Raw genomic sequence first — 19,054 nt, forward strand, 5'->3', positions numbered from 1 at the left:
AAAGACCCGGACTCCCTGATGGCTTTCAGGCAAGGGTTTTTAAAGACAGTGTTAGGGGAGAGGGTCATAGGATGCATGATCAGCTTGTGGAGCTTCCTCTGATTGGTTGGTGGTGAGGTAGCAGGGTGGTGTTTCGGGAATCTCAACCTTCTGATTCCAACCAGTCTGGGGTCTGTGTGCTTGTGGTCAGCATGGAGTCACCATCCTCCACTGGGTGAAGGGTCTTAGTTTCTGCAGAACAACTCAGATATATAACTCAGATATGCATTAGATTATCTGTATCCCTTCAGGAGGAGCTAGGAGTCCTGTGACTGTTGTCCTCATCATTAACTGCTCGTGTCTGCTCTTTGGAACTCAGTGAAGCCTAGGAGACTAACGCCTTTTTCTACAAACAAGAAACAGGGGACATTGAGGGGCTTTTGTACCTGGGAGGTCCCCTGCAGGGTCCTGCTCAGTTTCAATCCTCCCTTTTCTTTGATACTCCTCAACTTGAGGGGAACAGGTGCGGGGCAAGAAAGGGAATAAAGTTTGGGATAGAGAGTTTAATCATAAACTCCACAGAGGAACTCAGTGTTAGGGGGACTCCATTTCACCTTCTTCAACAAGCAGCTAATTGAATAACTGGAAGAATAAAAATGTCATAGAAATGAATTTGCAGTATGGCACCCAAAGGCTACTCTCTTAAACCCATGCCTTTTCAAATCCTAAGGAGTAATGTTTAGTGTTCCCACTTCCTTTTCTTAATCGTGCCCAGGTTACTATAATGTTTCCTAAAAATTATCCTCAGTTGACCTAAAGATCAGCTACTAAGTGCTTTTCTGCCCTTATTTACCAAAATTTATTTTGTATTTTGTACTGATCAGATTGTTTATGCAAACAGTGGCCTGGTCCCCTTGGAAGCAGTCATGTGACCACAGCGCATTACTTGAGTGCATCCCTTTATCTCTTCACTGGGAACAGGGCAGGGTTGGGGCAGACAGCTGCGGCTCACGGGCCAGCCTAGCCTCTCCTGGATCTGCGGCTCTGGGCTCACCTTCCAGGCTGAAAGGCAAAGTCTGTTCGAGTTATTTCTTTGTGTGTATGCATGTGTATTTGTTTTTTGATTTGTTTAAACAAGAGCTCTCCCTGCAGAGAGCTGCAGAAATGTGAGATGTATGGAGCGTGTGTGTGTGTGTGTGTGTGTGTGTGTGTGTGTAAGTATGTGTAGGGGGATGCTCCAGAGAGAGCTGGAATTGTACCTCTTTTCTTTCAGATCTCTGCATCCCTCACAGAGAAGTTTTTTTCTGATTTTGTTTCTCTTGAAACACCTGGAGTGAGGATAAACCTCTGCATCGGCCAAGCAGAAGAAACAGGTAATATGTTTGTTTGTTCTTAGGTATTTTGGGCAAGCAGAAATCTACATTATAAACATACATTGTGTAGCAATGGAACAGGAAATGTGTACTACTTGAAGTTTATTTTATTGCTTTGCAATTTCTCAGAATGATTTTTCTCAGATATGCTGATTACAAATCAATTGTCATCAGCTTAAAAAGGTATACAGGTGACTTTGCATTCTGAAGGGTTGTAGCCTATTTCAGATGAACTCGATACTTGGGAAAACTCTGTGGTCACTTGGGTGAGAGCTAGAAAATGAGGGAGGGGATACTTTGAGAAACCCTTCCAGGCCCCTCATGGGTCATTGCCCACTATACAACTTCATGTTCAGAAAACTTCCTTTAACTCCCTTGCCCTCTTGTTGGCACAGAGGACCACAGGATTTCCATCTATCTGTAAGAAATGGAAACAGAATTCCTTGCAATGTTCAAGAATTCTCTTTAGTGATTTAGTGCTTCTGTAGATTGATCAAATTGGATCCTGAAACCAAGGCACAGCTAACTTTTTGGTGGACAGACATTTTTGTTCTTTAAGCATGAAACAGAATGGGTCTTTAGTTCTGCCACTGTTCAGCTGTGCCATGGAGTCTGATATTTAATTTCTTAGTCTTAGTTTCTGCATCTCTAATACGGGAGTGATGATATCCCCTTGAAAGTTGCTGTGAAGATTAACTGGAATAATAGAAATATAAAGTACCCACTGTGCTGGGTAAATAGTCCCTTAATAAATAGTAGTGATTTTAGCTGTTACTATTATTACTGGTAAAGCATTTTCTCAGATCTTAGCGGTCTCAGGGGAAAAGAGTCCTTTTCTCTGTGAGTCTATAATTATCCCAGAACCAGTAGACAGACACCTGTGGGGTTTAACCTCTGGGAGGTCCCAGACAGTGCATTCTGAAGGAAGAGATGTGAGCAAACACGTTTTGTTTCAACACGTCAACCACAGTGGGTACCACCCGTGCATGGCTCCTCCTAACTCATCAGCTAAGAAGAATTGCTCTTTGTTCCAGTCGGTTTTTTCCACCATTGATCTTCTCATTAGCCTTTAATACAAGTCTTGTAAGGTAGGTGTTATTATCCCTATTTTCTTATGAGAGAACTGAGGTGCAGAGGAATTAATGACTAGCTGAGAAGAATTTAAACTCTGGTTCGTCTGACTTCTAAACCCCAGTCTCCATTGGGCCAGCATTAGGCAGTTAGGAACAATAGATGTTCTTGAAATGCTTTACCTCAAAAGTGTCCCCTGCTAGACTATTTGGGAAAGAGTGCACACTATAGCTCTTTCTTAGAGATTCGTATTAGAGATGCATATTAACACCCAGGAGGCTCTGAGGAGTTCTGCAGTAAAGGAACCTGTTTAATCCTACTTCTCCTGAACTTATTTGATGGTGGGACTTTTTTTTTTTTTTGGGGTCTTATTTCTAGAATCATAAACCACATAGAACTCCTCTTCCACAAACACACTTTGGAAAACCTGGCGCTAGGCCTAGCTGCCTCCTGATTACAATCCTGTCTGATAGAACAACACACACCCTCAGATACATTCTGGTGGTCAGTATCGTTTCCTCCTTTTTCTTACCCTTTCATGGACCCAGGAATAATCACCAGCTCCATCTTACAGAACTCCCTTTATTCATTTAAGACTCCTCACAGGAGCAAATGCTACAGTGTTCTACTGGAAGAGTAGTGGTGGAAGGGGCCTCTCTAGAGCGGTCTGCCAGGGACTCCTCTACCCAGCTCTATGCCCATTCGTTATCTTTAGTCCACAGACATCAGGCTGTAGAACCTCCGTTTCAATGAATGCCAAAGAGAATGCAGCAGCGTAAGTCTGAAGAGACATCTGTCCTCCATGCTTGTGTCTCACAGTCCAAGGGGGAGGAATTAGACCTGCTCACCTCCCACTCTGGGGGCTGGGGTATGGTGCCAGTTGAATGACTATGGGTTCTGGATTTGGGTTTCTTGGGGGCAGGCTGGAGTACAAACTTCTCACAAAAGTCAGCATCTGTAGGAAAAGCTGAGCTTCTAGCATGGGAAACTACACAAGTCACATCTAGAATGCCAGAGGCGGAGCAGAATCAAGGTCAAGGTGGCTGAGCCAAGGTGTGGGCGTTCAATAGAGATGCACTTTGAAAGAAAATCAAGAATAAATAAGAACAACTTGGGGAGGCTGGGCTAGCACTTGGAGGGTGCTTGGAGACCAAGGTTGGGTTGGCTCCAAGGGCCATCTTTTGTTCTTTCCTTGTATTTTCACCTTGGGAAATGAATAGTGGTTAAGATGAAAAGAACTGAACAACGTCAAACAGTTCTCCCCCACTGTACCCTCCCCCCCCCCACCCCCCCCCCACGCACAGTGAAAACCTTTTAGCAGAAGCATTGGAAGACTTTCCTTTTGCAGATTATAAGTGAGTGCCAATGATGAGTCACTATTTTACGTTTATGCTTTAAAACCACCCTTGGTATATATTGGTAGGGGCAGCAGCACTGAGCAAGTTTCAAGCTGTTTTTTGCCAAGATCCACCTTTTAAGTGGTTTATGTCACTGACTACGGCATCCTTGGGTCTTTGTGAATGCTGCAGAGACTACCCACCTTTTGAGCTGGAGAACTCCTTTCAGGCCCTAGGGAAATCATTTCTTCAGAGACCTCTTTAGCACACTGTTTATCTGATGCTGACAGAGGGCAGGGAGTGGAAGAAGCTTAGTTTGTCCCAAATAATGGAAAATTCCCAAATCATTTTTATCAGCTTTGCACCACCCAGGGTTGTCCTCAAAGGGACATACACTGCTTACAAACGTGTGTCCCTCTCAGCCTTTAAGTGGGTGATTGCAGTTTAGCTTGGGTAGTGTAGGGGAGTAGTAAGTGGCACCTGGCCTTAACCAGCTCTTGTTTTGGTGATAATTAAAATGACCTGACTCTTTTGTTTTACCTGTTACCTAAGGAAATTAAATTATTATTATTTAATAATGTAAAAATTCTAATAGCAAATTATTTTTTCTAATAACCCAAGAATTCTAGAACAATGCTTATTTCTTTCTATCATGATTTAAAGTTTTTCTTTAAAAATGAATATATAAGTACTACCCATTTTCTGGTTTAATAAAAGGCTTTTGTGTAATCAAATAGCATGTATCTGTGCACGAAATGATGGACTAATAATTACTTATAGCATTAATTTTTTAAAGGACCCTGGCTTAGAAATATGCATTCCCTTATTCATTCATTCATTCATTCATTTGGCATTTATCAAGCACCTGCTATGTGAAATGCACTGTGTAGGTGCCAGAGATTCAAAGAGTATTTAGAAATAAAGGTACCCATGGAGCTTACAGTCTAGCAGAAATATATTCAAGTTTGATGCTTTTTAGTTCCTAGTGAATCTTTTATATGGACTTTTGTTTGTTGTGTAATGAATTGACTGAGGAGTGGCTGAGAACCAAATGCCTTTGAAGAGAGATTGCGCTTTTTTTCTGGAAAAAAAAATTGAGTTTGAAATATATCACTTCCTATCGTAGCATCAGTGTTGCCTACTCAATGCCTAACTCTTACGTATTCATAAAAAGGGGTAGAAAAAAATAGCATAAAGATGGAAGCAAAGCCCAAGGGAGATATGGAGAGCAGTGTTTCTCAAACTGAGATATGGGGAGTGCTTGTGTCGAAGTCCCATGAAGGGTGCACTTTTAATTGCACATTCCCAGGCCCCCTTGGACTGCTTGAATCCAAGCATTGGCAGTAAAGCCTGGGAGTCTGCATTTTAAAATAATCTCCCCTGGTAAGTTTTGTGGTACTCATATAGGAGAGCATGGATCTAGGCACTTGGAGAAACTCACCAGGACCAAATGAACTACTTCAAAGGGTGAGGAAGAACCCAGCAGACGTGTTCTCATAGGCACTGCAGATAACCTTTGAGAAATGTCTGAGAATGGAGAGAACAGAGGTGATGGGTAAATAATGCCCCAATTTCAAAGACAAGCAAAGAGTAGATGCCAGAAGCCACTGCCTTATAAGCCTGACATGACCTCTGGAAAAATTCTGTTCCAAACAGATGGAGTCAAAGCATTTAGAGGAAAATGTGATGATCACTAGGCATCACCATGGGTTCCCTAGAACATTGTTTCCAGTAGAGAATGTCAAACTTTGCTGCACATTAGAATCACCTGGGGAGCTTTTAACACCCCCTCCCTGATGCCCAAACCCCACTCAATACCAATTACATCAGAATCTCTGGGGATGGGACCCAGGCATCACTGTGTTTTAAATCCCCAGAGACTAATTTGGTGAGGTGCCATCTGAGCATTGGGAGTTTTAAAAGCTCCCCAGGTGATGCTAATATGCAACAGAGTTTGACAGCCAGTTTGTCTATATGACTTTAGACAAAGGGCTTGGTTTTCTTGCACTTTGTGTAAATTCTGGGTAATTTTAAAAGTCTACCACCTTTAAATGTCTATAATTATGTTATTAAAAGTAATGGCAAACTGATTTCCTTCCTTCCTTCCTTTCTTCCTCCCTCCTTCCTTCCTTCCTTCCTTCCTTCTTCTCTTCCTCCTCCTCCTCTTTTTCTTCTGCTGCTGCTGGCTAGCCTGGAATGTCAAGGTGTCAAATTATATATCTTAATTTCATTAAAATAGCGAAATTTACGAGGACGTCTCATAGATAAGTAAGTGGATGCTTACGATGGGTAAATTTACCACCTAACTGAAGGAGTAGGAGAGTGTGAATGTAATGGGTCTGTAGTAACCCTAGAGATTGGTCTGGAGTGGAATGCCACAAGGGTTTTCTGCCCTTGGAGCTGACCCTGTTGACATTTTTTACCCCTGATGTAGATAAGAGAGATATGTAAGAAATGCCTATCAAATTTGGAAATAACCCAAAGTTTAGGAGGATTAATTAATTCAATACATAATAGAATCAAGCCTAGCTCTGATCAGAATATGTTTATTAAGGTTATTGTTGTTTTAAAAATATTTCCATAATTCAAGTATTTTGCTCATTTTGTTTTGCCCCTTTCTTTCATTGAGTCGCAATCTTGCAGCATTTAGTGTAGTACTAACGAAAAATAGGCATGCCTGGCAGAGTCCCAAGTCAGTTGTTCTTTGACTTTGTTACTATGAAGAAATGCAAATAGATTAGCACAGGCTGGTTTGGAGCATCACGAAATAAAGGAAACATCACCCCAAAAAGGCATGAGGTGGGATTACTACAGAAAGGAATTTTGTTGAAAACTCCCATGGAGTGATTGTGGAAGATCCAATGTAGCAGTCTCAGCTGAGCCATCGGAAGGCCTGGTGAGTGCGAGGGCAGACTTTGGACGGGCCTCAGAAATGCCTGGAGAGCTTGTTTGAAAAGGGAACTTCCTGGATTCTGATGCTTTAGTTTCTGGGGAGGCCTTGAAGCCTCCTCTTTTTTTTTTTTTTTTTTTTAAATAAGTGCCCTGACTGATTCTGAGAAATAGTGTCAAAGAACTCATTTTGATTTGAATTTTGGCATAGTTGTATAAATATGTTGTTGTTGTCTCATAGCCATTCTCCAATTTGTGTTTTTAAAAGCCCAGATAGATTTAACTATTTTGAACTTAAAAGCAAAATGGTTAGATTATGTCATATCCTTCATATCCCATTCCCTTTATTTCAATTAGAAAATTGTATGATCTTACATTTCCATTTTTCTTTTCATTTTAATGCTTTATTTTATAGAGTATTGATCTGACCTAGACACGGGGAAAATGTAATTTATGTGTTGCAGAAAAACAATCTATAGCTGCTCTGTTGCTGCTTCTGTGTTTTGGAAAATAAACCAGGATTAGACTATGTCTGATCACTTTCCATATCACATGATGAACAGCAGTTGAGAAGAAGCGTAAAATGAATCTTGCTGAGCAGCCCTTAGATACCTTGTTAACGGCCGCTTTCCTCCCTCCCTCGTGTGTCCTCCTCATCAGGATCTGTGACCGAAGTGGATCAGTCAGGAGGGGCTCCTCGCAGAGTAAAGGGAAGCACTTTTCACCCTGTTTTAGAGTGAGAAGTTGATTCATGAACATACATGATTAACAAGACATGGGCTGTGGCACTTCGTCTTCAGTGAAAGACAAGAAATCTGAGACAGGTGAGTGCTAGAAGTGTGCCTGTCTTCCTGGATCAAAAGGGGAGAGTGAGCTGGGTTCACCCTCTGCCCCTTTCTCATTTACACACACAGTTCTCAAGCTGCCCAGAGTGATTTTGCATGAGGCATCATCACTTGAACTGAAGGTTAAATATTGGGATAACATTGGAAACTACCTTTAGGAAGATGTAGCTTTGAATTTATGATGTGCCATAAAGTATTATCTGAGAGATATTTTATGTTTGATTTGATTTCAGTTGAAAATGTACCAATATAAAATCTCAATTTAAAACTCAGTGGCAGGGAACAAGAAAGCCTCTCTGTAAATTTATATCTGTTTATTCAGTACGCTTATAAACAGCTCTATCCATACCTATGTGACATTTGGTAGCACCATTGAATTTTTTTTTTTTTTTAACATTACTTCCAATTTCCAATGTACTTAACTTTTTAAAATTTATTTATTTATTTTTTTATTTTTGGCTGTATTGGGTCTTCGTTTCTGTGCGAGGGCTTTCTCTAGTTGTGGCAACCGGGGGTCACTCTTCATCGCGGTGCGCGGGCCTCTCACTATCGCGGCCTCTCTTGTTGCGGAGCACAGGCTCCAGACGCGCAGGCTCAGTAGTTGTGGCTCACGGGCCTAGCTGCTCCGTGGCATGTGGGATCCTCCCAGACCAGGGCCCAAACCCGTGTCCCCTGCATTAGCAGGCAGACTCCCAACCACTGCACCACCAGGGAAGCCCACCATTGAATTTTTATTAGATTTTATAACTCAATGATCAGATTTTTTATAGCTATTCAATACAGAACTTCATGAGATTTGCTTCATGTTTTTAGAATAGTCTACATAGAATTTGAGAAATGCTAGATTATCTGCTTCCTGGAAAGTGTGTTGTTTCTAAATAGATGATGTGCCCCCCACTACCCCCATGTAATTAGAGGCTTCAGTATTTCCTTTGTTTATTTTGTACTGACGTTCTTTCTCATAGATACTAGAATCTAGTTGAAACTCACTTGAGTGTTTAAGGGACATAGTCTCCACATGCAAATTAAACCAGAAACAAACAAGCTGGGGTGCTTGTGTGAATAACTTGCTCTTAAACTCCATTCCTTTGTTATCTAGGTTACAGATAATTTTCCCAATTTCTGTTCCACATCTTGGTTTTAGCAGTTTACTCAGGCTTAAGATGCAGAGTTTAGGATGCAGAGTATTCTATTCTAATTAGTGTGGAATGTTTTCCTTTGGGAATCAAATGTTGGTCTCCCTCCCAGCTGACTTGTGCCAGTGAGTTAGCAAGTTAATCTCTGACAGTGGGGCAACAGGAGATGCACTAACTCTTTCAGCTCTGTCAGCATGTCATGAAATAAATCTTTCAAAAGCTCCAACTGAACTAATTCCATGGTAGTAATTTATTATGAGAGTACAGAGGGTTATTCTCTTTTTATACCTAAGATTACCCAGAGTTTTAAAAATTTAGCCATATTTCTTAGGTTAAAAAAAAGCCAAGCCCAACTTGTAAACGTAAATTCTCTCTTTTTGATATACTGTTCAGCTTTTAAAATGTTACATGTAAATGGGAACATTAACTTCAATTTTTGGATTGCTGTTTCTTTTAAATAATTTATTGAGGTGAAATTCATGTAACACAAAATTAACCATCTTTTTTTAAAATAAATTTATTTATTTTATTTATTTATTTTTGGCTGTGCTGGGTCTTCGTAGCTGCGCGGTCTTTCTCTAGTTGCGGCGTGCGGGGGCTACTCTTCGTTGCGGTGCACGGTCTTCTTATTGCAGTGGCTTCTCTTGTTGCAGAGCATGTGCTCTAGGCACATGAGCTTCAGTAGTTGTGGCACGTGGGCTCAGTAGTTGTGGCACATGGGCTCAGTAGTTGTGGCTCACGGGCTCCAGAGCGCAGGCTCACTAGTTGTGGTGCACGGGCTTAGTTGCTCCGTGGCATGTGGGATCTTCCTGGACCAGGGCTTGAACCCTTGTCCCCTGCATTGACAAATGGATTCTTAACCCCTGCGCCACCAGGGAAGCCCAAAATTAACCATCTTAAAAGGAACAGTTCAGTGCCATTTGCACAAAGTTGTGTAACCACCACTTCTATCTAGTTCTTGAACATTTCCATCACTCCAAAGTAAAATCCCTTATTTATTAAGCAGTTTCTCCCTACTTCCTCTTCCCCCAGCACGTGGCAACTACCCATCTGTATTCTCTTTCTATGAATTTACCTGTTCTGGACATGTCATGTAAATAGAATCATACTCGATGTGACCCTTTTGTCTGGCTTCTTTTACTTAGCATAATGTTTTTGAGGTTCATCCGTGTTGTAGCATGTATCAGTACTTCATTCATTTTTAAGGCTGGATAATATTTCATCGTATGTATATATCTCATTTTTTAGTCCATTCATTTGATGGACATCTGGGTTTTTTCCACCTTTTTGGCTATTGTGAATAGTGTTGCTATGCACATGAGTGTACGTGTACTTATTTGAGACCCTGTTTTCAATTCTTTTGGGTATATACCTAGTAGTAGGAATTTCAGGGTCATATGGTAGTTTTGTGGTTAACTTTTTGAGGAAATGCCAAACTGTTTTCCTGGATCACTTTTTAATAATAGCAGCTTTATTATTCACATACTACACAATTCACCAGTTTAAAGTGTAAACTTCAGTGAATTTTTGGTATATTCATAGAGCCGTACAACCATCACCACAGTCAGTTTTAGAACATTTTCATCCCCCGCCCCCAAAACCATTAGCAGTTACTCTCCTACCCTATATCTCCCCAGCCCTAGGTAATCACAAATCTACTTTCTTTCTCTATAGATTTGGGCTGTTTTGGACATTTCATATAAATGTAATCAGACAATATGGAGCCTTTCGTGTCTGACTTCTTTTATTCAGTGTAGTATTTCAAAGTTCAACCATGTTGTATCATGAATCAGAACTTCATTCCTTTTTATTGCTGAATAATATTCCATTGTATGATTATGTTACATTGTATTCATCCAATCATTAGTTGATGGGCATTTGGATTGTTTCTATTTTTTCGCTATAGTGAGCAATGCTACTATGAACATTCACGTAAAAGTTATTATATAAAACAGGTTTTCAACTCTCTTGGCTATAGACTTATGAGTAGAATTGCTAGGTCATATGGTAGCTCAATGTTTAACATTTTGAGAAACTTCTAAACTGTTTTCCCAAGTGGCTGCACCATCTTATATTCCCACCAGCAAAGTATGAGGGTTCTTATTTCTCCACATCCTCAGCAACACTTGTTATTGTCTGTCCTTTTGATTATACCCATCCTAGTGGGTATGGAGTGGTATCTCTTTAGGGTTTTTATTTGAATGTCCCTAATGACTGATGATGTTGAGGATCTTTTCATGTGTTCATTAGACATTTGTAGATCTTCTTTGGGGAAATATCCATTCAGATCATTTGCTATTTTTTTTTTTGGCTGCGTTGGGTCTTCATTGCTGTGCACGGGCTTCCTCTAGTTGTGGCGAGTGGGGGCTGCTCTTTGTTGTGGTGCGGGGGCTTCTCATTGCGGTGGCTTCTCTTGTTGCAGAGCATGGGTCTAGGCGTGTGGGCTTCAGTAGTTGCAGCACACAGGCTCAGTAGTTGTGGCTTGCGGGCTCTAGAGCGCAGTCTCAGTACTTGTGGCACACGGGCTTAGTTGCTCTGCAGCATGTGGGATCTTCCCAGACCAGGGCTCAAACCCATGTCCCCTGCACTGGCAGGCAGATTCTCAACCACTGCACCACCAGGGAAGTCCCATTTGCTAGTTTTTTAATTGAGTTATTTATTTTTATATTTTTTTGTAAGAGTTTTTTTAATATTCTAGTTACAAGTTCCTTATCAAATGTATGATTTGCAAATATTTTCTCCCATTCAGTGGGTTGTGTTCTCATTTTCTTGATGATGTTCTTTGAAGCACAAAGGTTTTAATTTTGATGAAGTCCAATTTATTTTTTCTTTGGTTGCTTGTGCTTTTGGGCCAAACTCAAGATTATTTGTGCTTATGTTTTCTTCTAAGAATTTTGTATTTTTAGGTCTTACATTTAGTTCTTGATCAGTTTTGAGTTAATTTTCATATATGTTATGAGGTAGGGATACACATTTATCCTTTGCATGTGAATATCTAGTTGTCCCAGCACCATTTGTTGAAAAGACTATTCTTTCCCCATTGAATGATCTTGGCACTCTTGTCAAAAATCAATTGACCAGGGCTTCCCTACTGGCTCAGTGATTAAGAATCCGCCTGCCAATGCAGGGGACACGGGTTCGAGCCATGGTCCGGGAAGATCCCACATGCCACGGAGCAACAAAGCCCATGCGCCACAACTACTGAGCCTGTGCTCTAGAGCCTGCGAGCCACAACTACTGAAGCCCGCGTGCCTAGAGCCTGTGCTCTGCATCAAGAGAAGCCACTGCAATGAGAAGCCTGCGCACCACAACTAAGAGTAGCGCCTGCTTGCTGCAACTAGAGAAAGCCCACGCGCAGCAGCAGAGACCCAACCCAGCCAAAAATAAATAAATAAGTAGATGCATGAATGAATAAATAAATAAATTTATTTTTTTAAAAAATCAATTGACCATAAATGTCAGGGTTTATTTCTGGACTCTTGAGTTCTGTTCCATTGATCTATATGTCCATCCTTATGCCAGTACCACACTGTCTTGCTTACTGTAGATTTTGTAGAAAGTTTTGAAATTGGAGGTGTGAATCCTTCAACTTTGTTTCTCTTTTTCAAGATTGTTTTGGCTTTCTGGGTCCCTTGCATTTCCATATGAATTTTGGGATCAATTTCTCAAAAGAAACCAGCTGGAATGTTGGTGTGGATTACGTTGAATCGGTAGATCAGTTTGGGAAGTATTGTCATCTTAACAGTTAAGTCATCTGTTTCATGAACACAGGATAGCTTTCCATTTATTTAGGTCTTTAACTTCTTTCAGCAATGTTTTGTAGTGTTCAGAGTTTAAGTTTTACTCTTCTTTTGTTAAATCTAGCCCAAGTATTTTATTCTTTTTGATGCTATTATAAATGGAATTGTCGTTTTAATTTCATTTTTGGGTTGTTCATTGCAAGTGTACAGAAAAACAATTGATTTTTGTATATTGATTGATCTTGTATCCTGAGACTGCTAAACTCATTTATTAGCTCTAATAGATTTTTAGTGGATTCCTTAGGATTTTCTATTTATAAATCATGTCATCTGCAAATAGAGGAAGTTTTGCTTCCTCCTTTCTATTCTGTGCCTTTGATTTCACTTTCTTGCCTGACTATCCTGGCTACAGTCTCAGTCACTGTTAAATAGAAAAGCAAGAGTAGGCTTCCTTGTCTTGTTCTTAATCTTAGGGGGAGGGCATTCAGTCTTTCACCTTTAAGTGTGATATTAGCTGTGACTTTTTTGTGGATGCTCTTTATCAGGTTGAGGAAGTTCATCCCTAATACTAGTTTATTGTTTTTTTTAAATTAAAAAGTGGTATTTAATTTTGTCAAATGCCTTGTCTGCATGTATTGAGATGATCATGTAGTTTTTGTTCTTTATTCTATGATGTACTGTACATTAACTGAATTTCAGATATTGAACCAACTCTGTATTCCTGGCATAAATCCCACTTGATCATGGTATATAATCCTTTTTTTTTTTCTGTTTGCAGTTGCCACCTGGTTTTATTGAAGAGGTCTTGCATGTATTACCTTTATAAACTCTATTTTTTTTCTCTTTAGTTGAAGTATAGTTGATGTATAATATTATATAAGTTTCAGGTAAATAATATAGTGATTCACAATTTTTAAAGGTTATACTCCATTTATAGTTATTATAAAATATGGGCTATATTCCCCATGTTATACAATACATCCTTGTAGCTTATTTTATACATAATAGTTTATACCTCTTAATCCCCTAAACTCTGTTTTTAAAAAAAAAATTATTTATTTATTTATTTGGTTGCACGGGGTCTTAGTTGTGGCAGGCGGGCTCCTTAGTTGTGACAGGCGGGCTCCTTAGTTGCGACTCACCGGCTTCTTAGTTGTGGCATGCAAACTCTTAGTTGTGGCATGCATGTGGGATCTAGTTCCCTGACCAGGGATCGAACCCAGGCCCCCTGCATTGGGAGCACGGAGTCTTATCCATTGCACCACCAGGGAAGTTCCTAAACTCTATTTTTTTAAACAAGCACTGTGTTACTTATTCCTGAATATAATACACCTATATTCATGATGCATGAAAATACTGAGAAAGCACAAATGCTCTGAACGATAAATGTGTTTTTTTTTTTTTTAAAGATTTATTGATTGATTGATTGATTGATTGCTGTGTTGGTTCTTCGTTTCTGTGCTAGGGCTTTCTCCAGTTGTGGCAAGCGGGGGCCACTCTTCATTGCGGTGCGCGGGCCTCTCACTATCGCGGCCTCTCTTGTTGCGGAGCACAGGCTCCAGACGTGCAGGCTCAGTAGTTGTGGCTCACGGGCCTAGTTGCTCCGTGGCATGTGGGATCCTCCCAGACCAGGGCTCGAACCCGTGTCCTCTGCATTAGCAGGCAGATTCTTAACCACTGCGCCACCAGGGAAGCCCCAATAAATGTGGTTTTATATAACATGAAGTAATATGTACAATGGTTTCATTCATTCATTCTGCCAGAAATACTGAGAACATAGCAGGCACTGGAGTCTCTGTTCCATGCTGAGAATTTACAGGGGAATATGAAGGACGAAATCTCTCCCATTTTAAACATGAATCCAGTTAAAAACATTGAGGGGTCTTCCTGGTTATGTGGAGATCTTTCTTGTAATTTTGGGTGTCTGATATCTTCTGCCAGTGTTCAGTAGGTATTCTGTGAGAATTGTTCCACAGGTAGATGGATTTTTGATGTATTTGTGGGAGGAGGTGAGCTCCATATCCTTCTATTCTGCCATCTGATTTCTCTCCTACATTAGACATTTGAATGTTGTGAGGGACAGACTTTATCTTAGATGATTCCTAGTTTAGGTTAACAGATAGGTTATCAGAAATGGAAGCTGATTTCAGAAAATAGCGTATCCTTGATACTTTTGTATTCTGATCATATATGTTATATATAGAGCTCTTATTATAGAGTGTAGCTTCTTTCATCCTTAACACAACATTGTTCCCATCATCTTGGGAGAACACCACAGGAAAACTTCGTATCATTTCATGAGTTGATCTTGTGACCAAGGTTATCTGATGTTTCTGTGAGCTTTTTTTTCCTTGAATTCCTCAGTGGTCATAGTGAGATGTGATTGGCATTTATCCTCGTGCTTGGGTGATCAAATAGTCATGCACCTTTGAACGTCTTCGAGTGAGCAAGTGGCCAACGGTGCATGTTGAGGCATCATGGCGGATGGACACCAGCCTCCTCCCAGTGTTGGCAGGTGGTCTGAGCTTTGTGGCCAGTGGGAAGCGGTTTATGAGAAAACATGCTTAGGCAAGGCTAAAGGAAGGGTGCGAGCTTCTGTGCCCTCTCCAAGCCACCATGAGTTCACCAACCTGGAAGCTCTCTATGTAATCCTTTTTATATATTACTGGATTCAGTTTGGTAGTATTTTGTTTCAGATTTTTACATCTGTATTCAAAAGAAATGTTGGTCTCTATTTTTCTTTTCCTGTGATGTCTTTGTCTGGATTTGATATCAGGGTAGTACTAGCCTAAATGAGTTGGAAAGTATTCCATCTCTTCCATACTTTAGAAGAGTTTGTGAAGAATTGGGATTAATTCTTTAAATGTTTGGTAGAATTTGTCAGTGAAGCCATCTGGGCATGGGCCTTTCTTTGTGGGTAGTTTTTTGATTACTTATTCTACTCTTTACTTGTTATAGGTCTATTCAGATTTTCTATTGTTCAGTCATTTTCAGTAGTTTGTGTCCTTTTAAGAATTGGTTCATTTCATCTTAGGTATTTATTAGCACATACTTGTTCAGAGTACTCCCTTATTCTTTTTATTCTTCCATTATCGCTTGTTGAATATATTAATGTTTATTATAATTTCATAATAATAAATCTGAAAACTGATGTACTGTGTTTACTTACATTTACCATCAAAAGTTTTTCTCATTCAGAATATTGTAAGATATAGAAAAGCAGTTGGAAATAATTAATAATTACTCCTCAGTCTACTACCCAGTTTTTTTTGGTATAGTATATATATATTTTTTTTAGTGTATATTTTTGATCACCCTAAATAATAATTTTTTTATAGCCTCGCTTTTGGCACTAAGACATTGTTATGTAAACACTTCTCAAGTTGTTATAAATGTTTTGTAAACATCATTTTAGCCATTACTAAATGTTTCATTAGTGGATAGGCCATAATATAGTTAATTATTCCTTTAATATTGGACATTTTTTTTTTACTGATATAAATAACACATTGAAGAATTTCTTCATGTAAATATTTTTCCTTATTTTAGATTATTCCCATATTCAAGTGATTAGACATGAAATTTCTGTGTCAAGGGCTGTGAATGTTTTGAAAGGTCTTGATAGAAAATAATAATTATTATTTCCTTATTACTAACTGTATTCCAAAGAGTGTGCTATATATATTTTACTTAATCCTTACAGTAAACCTGAGTAAAGTGTTATTCCTTTTTGTACTGATGAAGAAGCTTATGCTCAGTAAGGTAAGTACTTGTCAAGGTTATATAACTAACAATTGCCGGAGTTGGGATTTGAACCCAAAGTGTTCTGACTACAGTGTTTTTTGCCGTCAACCATTACACGCTTTTATCGTGCCTTCCAAAGTTGCTGTTCTTGGAAACTAGCTTCAATTAAATGTACTTATGTAAAGTACCTTTTATTTGCATAGTGCTTTTGTAGTTGGACAAATCCTTTCACATACATTTGATCTTCACAACCTGTGAAGGGTTGTTCTCAATTTGCAGAAAAGGAAACTGAGGCTTTGAAAGGCAAAGTGATTTGCTTAAGAACACATAGCTAGTAAGTGGCAGAGCCAGGCCTACAGCTTACTTCTGACTAGTGTGAAGGGTTTTTCCCTACTTTGGTCATTCAGCTGCACCACAGTTCTCTGCCTCTGGAGTATCATGGCATTTTTGAGAAAGAGTAGCCTGCATATATCCCTTTCTTATGGGCTATCCCCCTTCCATGTAGAGAGGTAGCATTGTAGTTGTATTATTATTGTTATTGTTGTTATTTTGATTCTTTTGTGATATGCAATAGGGAAGAGAGTAATAACAGCTATCATTTATTGAGTGCCTACCACATTTATTATTTCTATTTCTTGCCAAAACTCTTGGAGGAAGCTTTAATTAATTTCTTTTTCCACATGAAGAAATCGAGACTTAAAGAGCTGCCCAAAGTCATGTACTAGTTGATGGCTGAACCTGAATTGGAACCAGCTTTGACAGATTCCAAAGTTCATGCTCCTTTTGATATGCTGCCCTGACTTGTAAAATTGGAATTTATCCAACACCCAGAAATTAAGCATTGCAGTTTCCTTCTTCTGAACTTCACTTTACACTTAAAATTTTATACCGATGGGTTTTGAATTAATAATCTGTTGCCTTTTTTTTTTCTTGTAGACCACTTTGAGAACACCATATTTTCTTTTATTTTTTCCCTTGAGACCACTTAGAAATGAATGCATTTATTCATTTTCTCTAAGTGCTACAAAGGCTACCTAGCATTTTTGGCTTTGAAGTTTGATGCTTTAAGCTATGACAAATGGAAATTTTCTCTAATGGACATTGTTCTCCTAAAGAATATTTGTTCTGTATTTTTGCTTAAAAATTTAAAAATACTAAACAGCAATCTGTTAAAAAATAAAATTCAACATAGCAAATTTGAAGATCTAATTGACTTTATTGAATGATTCATGAATCAGGCAGCATTCCATCGAAAAAATAGAAAGGAGCTCCAAAAAGCTGCAGAAAAGGAGAGGTTTTTAAAGTCAGAAAGGGAGTGGGACAAGGAAGTCATAAATGAAAAGAACGGAATATTTCAGGCAAGTTCACCTTCCTTTGGGGGAAGACAGGGGTCTATCAGGTTGATTACCTCACTAGTGCTGGCCAGGAAATTCCCCACTGGGTAAGATTACATTCCTAGGAGAGGCTGAAACTGCAATTAGGTTAGGTATTAAGTCTCAGTTTGACGACATGGAGCTTAGCACAAGTAACTCCATTTGGGGCCTGTTGTTTCTTTTTTAACAATTCCCCCTTTTTCATCAGACTCTCAGCCTGAAAGATATGATAAAAATGTAAGATGTTAGTGCCACTCCCAGCTACTGCTCTGAGTTCTCACAATTTTTGTTGATCTTTTGTGTGCTATTCACAGATCATAATGTTATTTGCTTAATCTCTGTGATATACACAGGCCGCAACTTCAGGTTCACAATTGTTAAGTTGGTCATTCTCTTTATTCCTTTTCTGATGTTCCGGTGTTAGGGAGATCATTTGCTTGGTGGTGAGTGGCTGCAATCATGCATTTAAAGCTTTTGAGAGGGGACTTCCCTGGTGGCGCAGTGGATAAGAACCCGCCTACCAATGCGGGGGACACGGGTTCAATCCCTGGTCCGGGAAGATCCCACATGCTGCGGAGCAACTAAGCCCCTGTGCCACAACTACTGAGCCTGCGCTCTAGAGCTAGAGCCCGTGCTCTGCAACAAGAGAAGCCACTGCAAGGAGAAGCCCGTGCACCGCAACAAAGAATAGCCCCTGCTCGCCACAACTAGAGAAAGTCCGTGCACAGCAACAAAGACCCAACACAGTCAAAAATAAATAAAATTAAATCTTATTTAAAAAAAAAAAAAAAAACTTTTGAGAGAATACAGTGTAGCAGGGAGACTACTATGATTGTGATAAGCAGGATAATTCCCAGTGTTTGGAGTGTACTTCGAAGCCATGGTCCCCAGGACCCAAACCAATCAAAATCAAATAAGTCAAAGAAAGACCCTATTGAAGGAGTCACCTTTTTAAGTGACTTGTTCAGTGATCGTATGTAGCTGAGTTTCAACTTCCCCAGAAATGTTAATCCAGGTGCAGCAGGTGGTGTTGGCCACAGCAGACACCTCCTTACAAAGCTAAAAGATAATCTAGGGCTATCCAATTATCAAAAACAACTTGGGCCAGAGAGTCTAAGAATTTTCACTGAGCAGCTATTGCTTTAGCAACAGATTCTGCAGTATCTTCAAGAGTTAAGGAGAGGTTCCTGATCATAGCCTCGTTTGCATTTACTTCTAACCAGGGCAGTAGGTACCTGCCAAAGAAAGCAAATCCTGGATCATGAAAGCCTCCTGGTAGGTTCTTTCTAACTTGACAGTGCAAATTCAGGAGAGTTGACCAATGAGGTGTCTCTGTGGACAGTTAGGGGCACAGTTAGGTAACCGAAGAGGCATTATTGCCCAGTTATGCGCCAGCCATCTAGGTATTCATAGGCCCAAGGAGAATGATAATCACCACAGACAAAGATAAATCCTGTCAGGGCACAAACCACTCCCACTAAGGTAATACTATAAATGGACAGATCAGTTTTTTTGATAATGACAAATCTAGCAGTGAAAAGTTACCCCCTTAGCAATGGGCTGGGAG

The 19,054-nt window shown here is 39.8% G+C and overlaps 1 protein-coding gene across 7 annotated transcripts in view; it reads left to right on the forward strand.

Moving 5' to 3' along the window:
* Window positions 1–19,054, forward strand: part of PPEF1 (protein phosphatase with EF-hand domain 1) — a 147,223-nt gene that overhangs the window by 22,260 nt on the left and 105,909 nt on the right. For 6 of the 7 annotated variants that reach the window (XM_036841022.1, XM_036841027.1, XM_036841025.1 and 3 more), the window contains 2 exons: window positions 1,253–1,352; window positions 7,310–7,473. In XM_036841022.1, the coding sequence (XP_036696917.1) occupies window positions 7,425–7,473 (49 nt within the window). In that variant the 5' untranslated portion in view covers window positions 1,253–1,352; window positions 7,310–7,424. Of the gene's footprint in view, window positions 1–1,252; window positions 1,353–7,309; window positions 7,474–19,054 lie in introns of those variants that run through there. The other variant, XM_036841028.1, reaches the window with a different exon arrangement.

The sequence above is a fragment of the Balaenoptera musculus genome, chromosome X (genome assembly GCF_009873245.2).
Source record: "Balaenoptera musculus isolate JJ_BM4_2016_0621 chromosome X, mBalMus1.pri.v3, whole genome shotgun sequence".
Taxonomy (NCBI): Eukaryota; Metazoa; Chordata; class Mammalia; order Artiodactyla; family Balaenopteridae; genus Balaenoptera; species Balaenoptera musculus.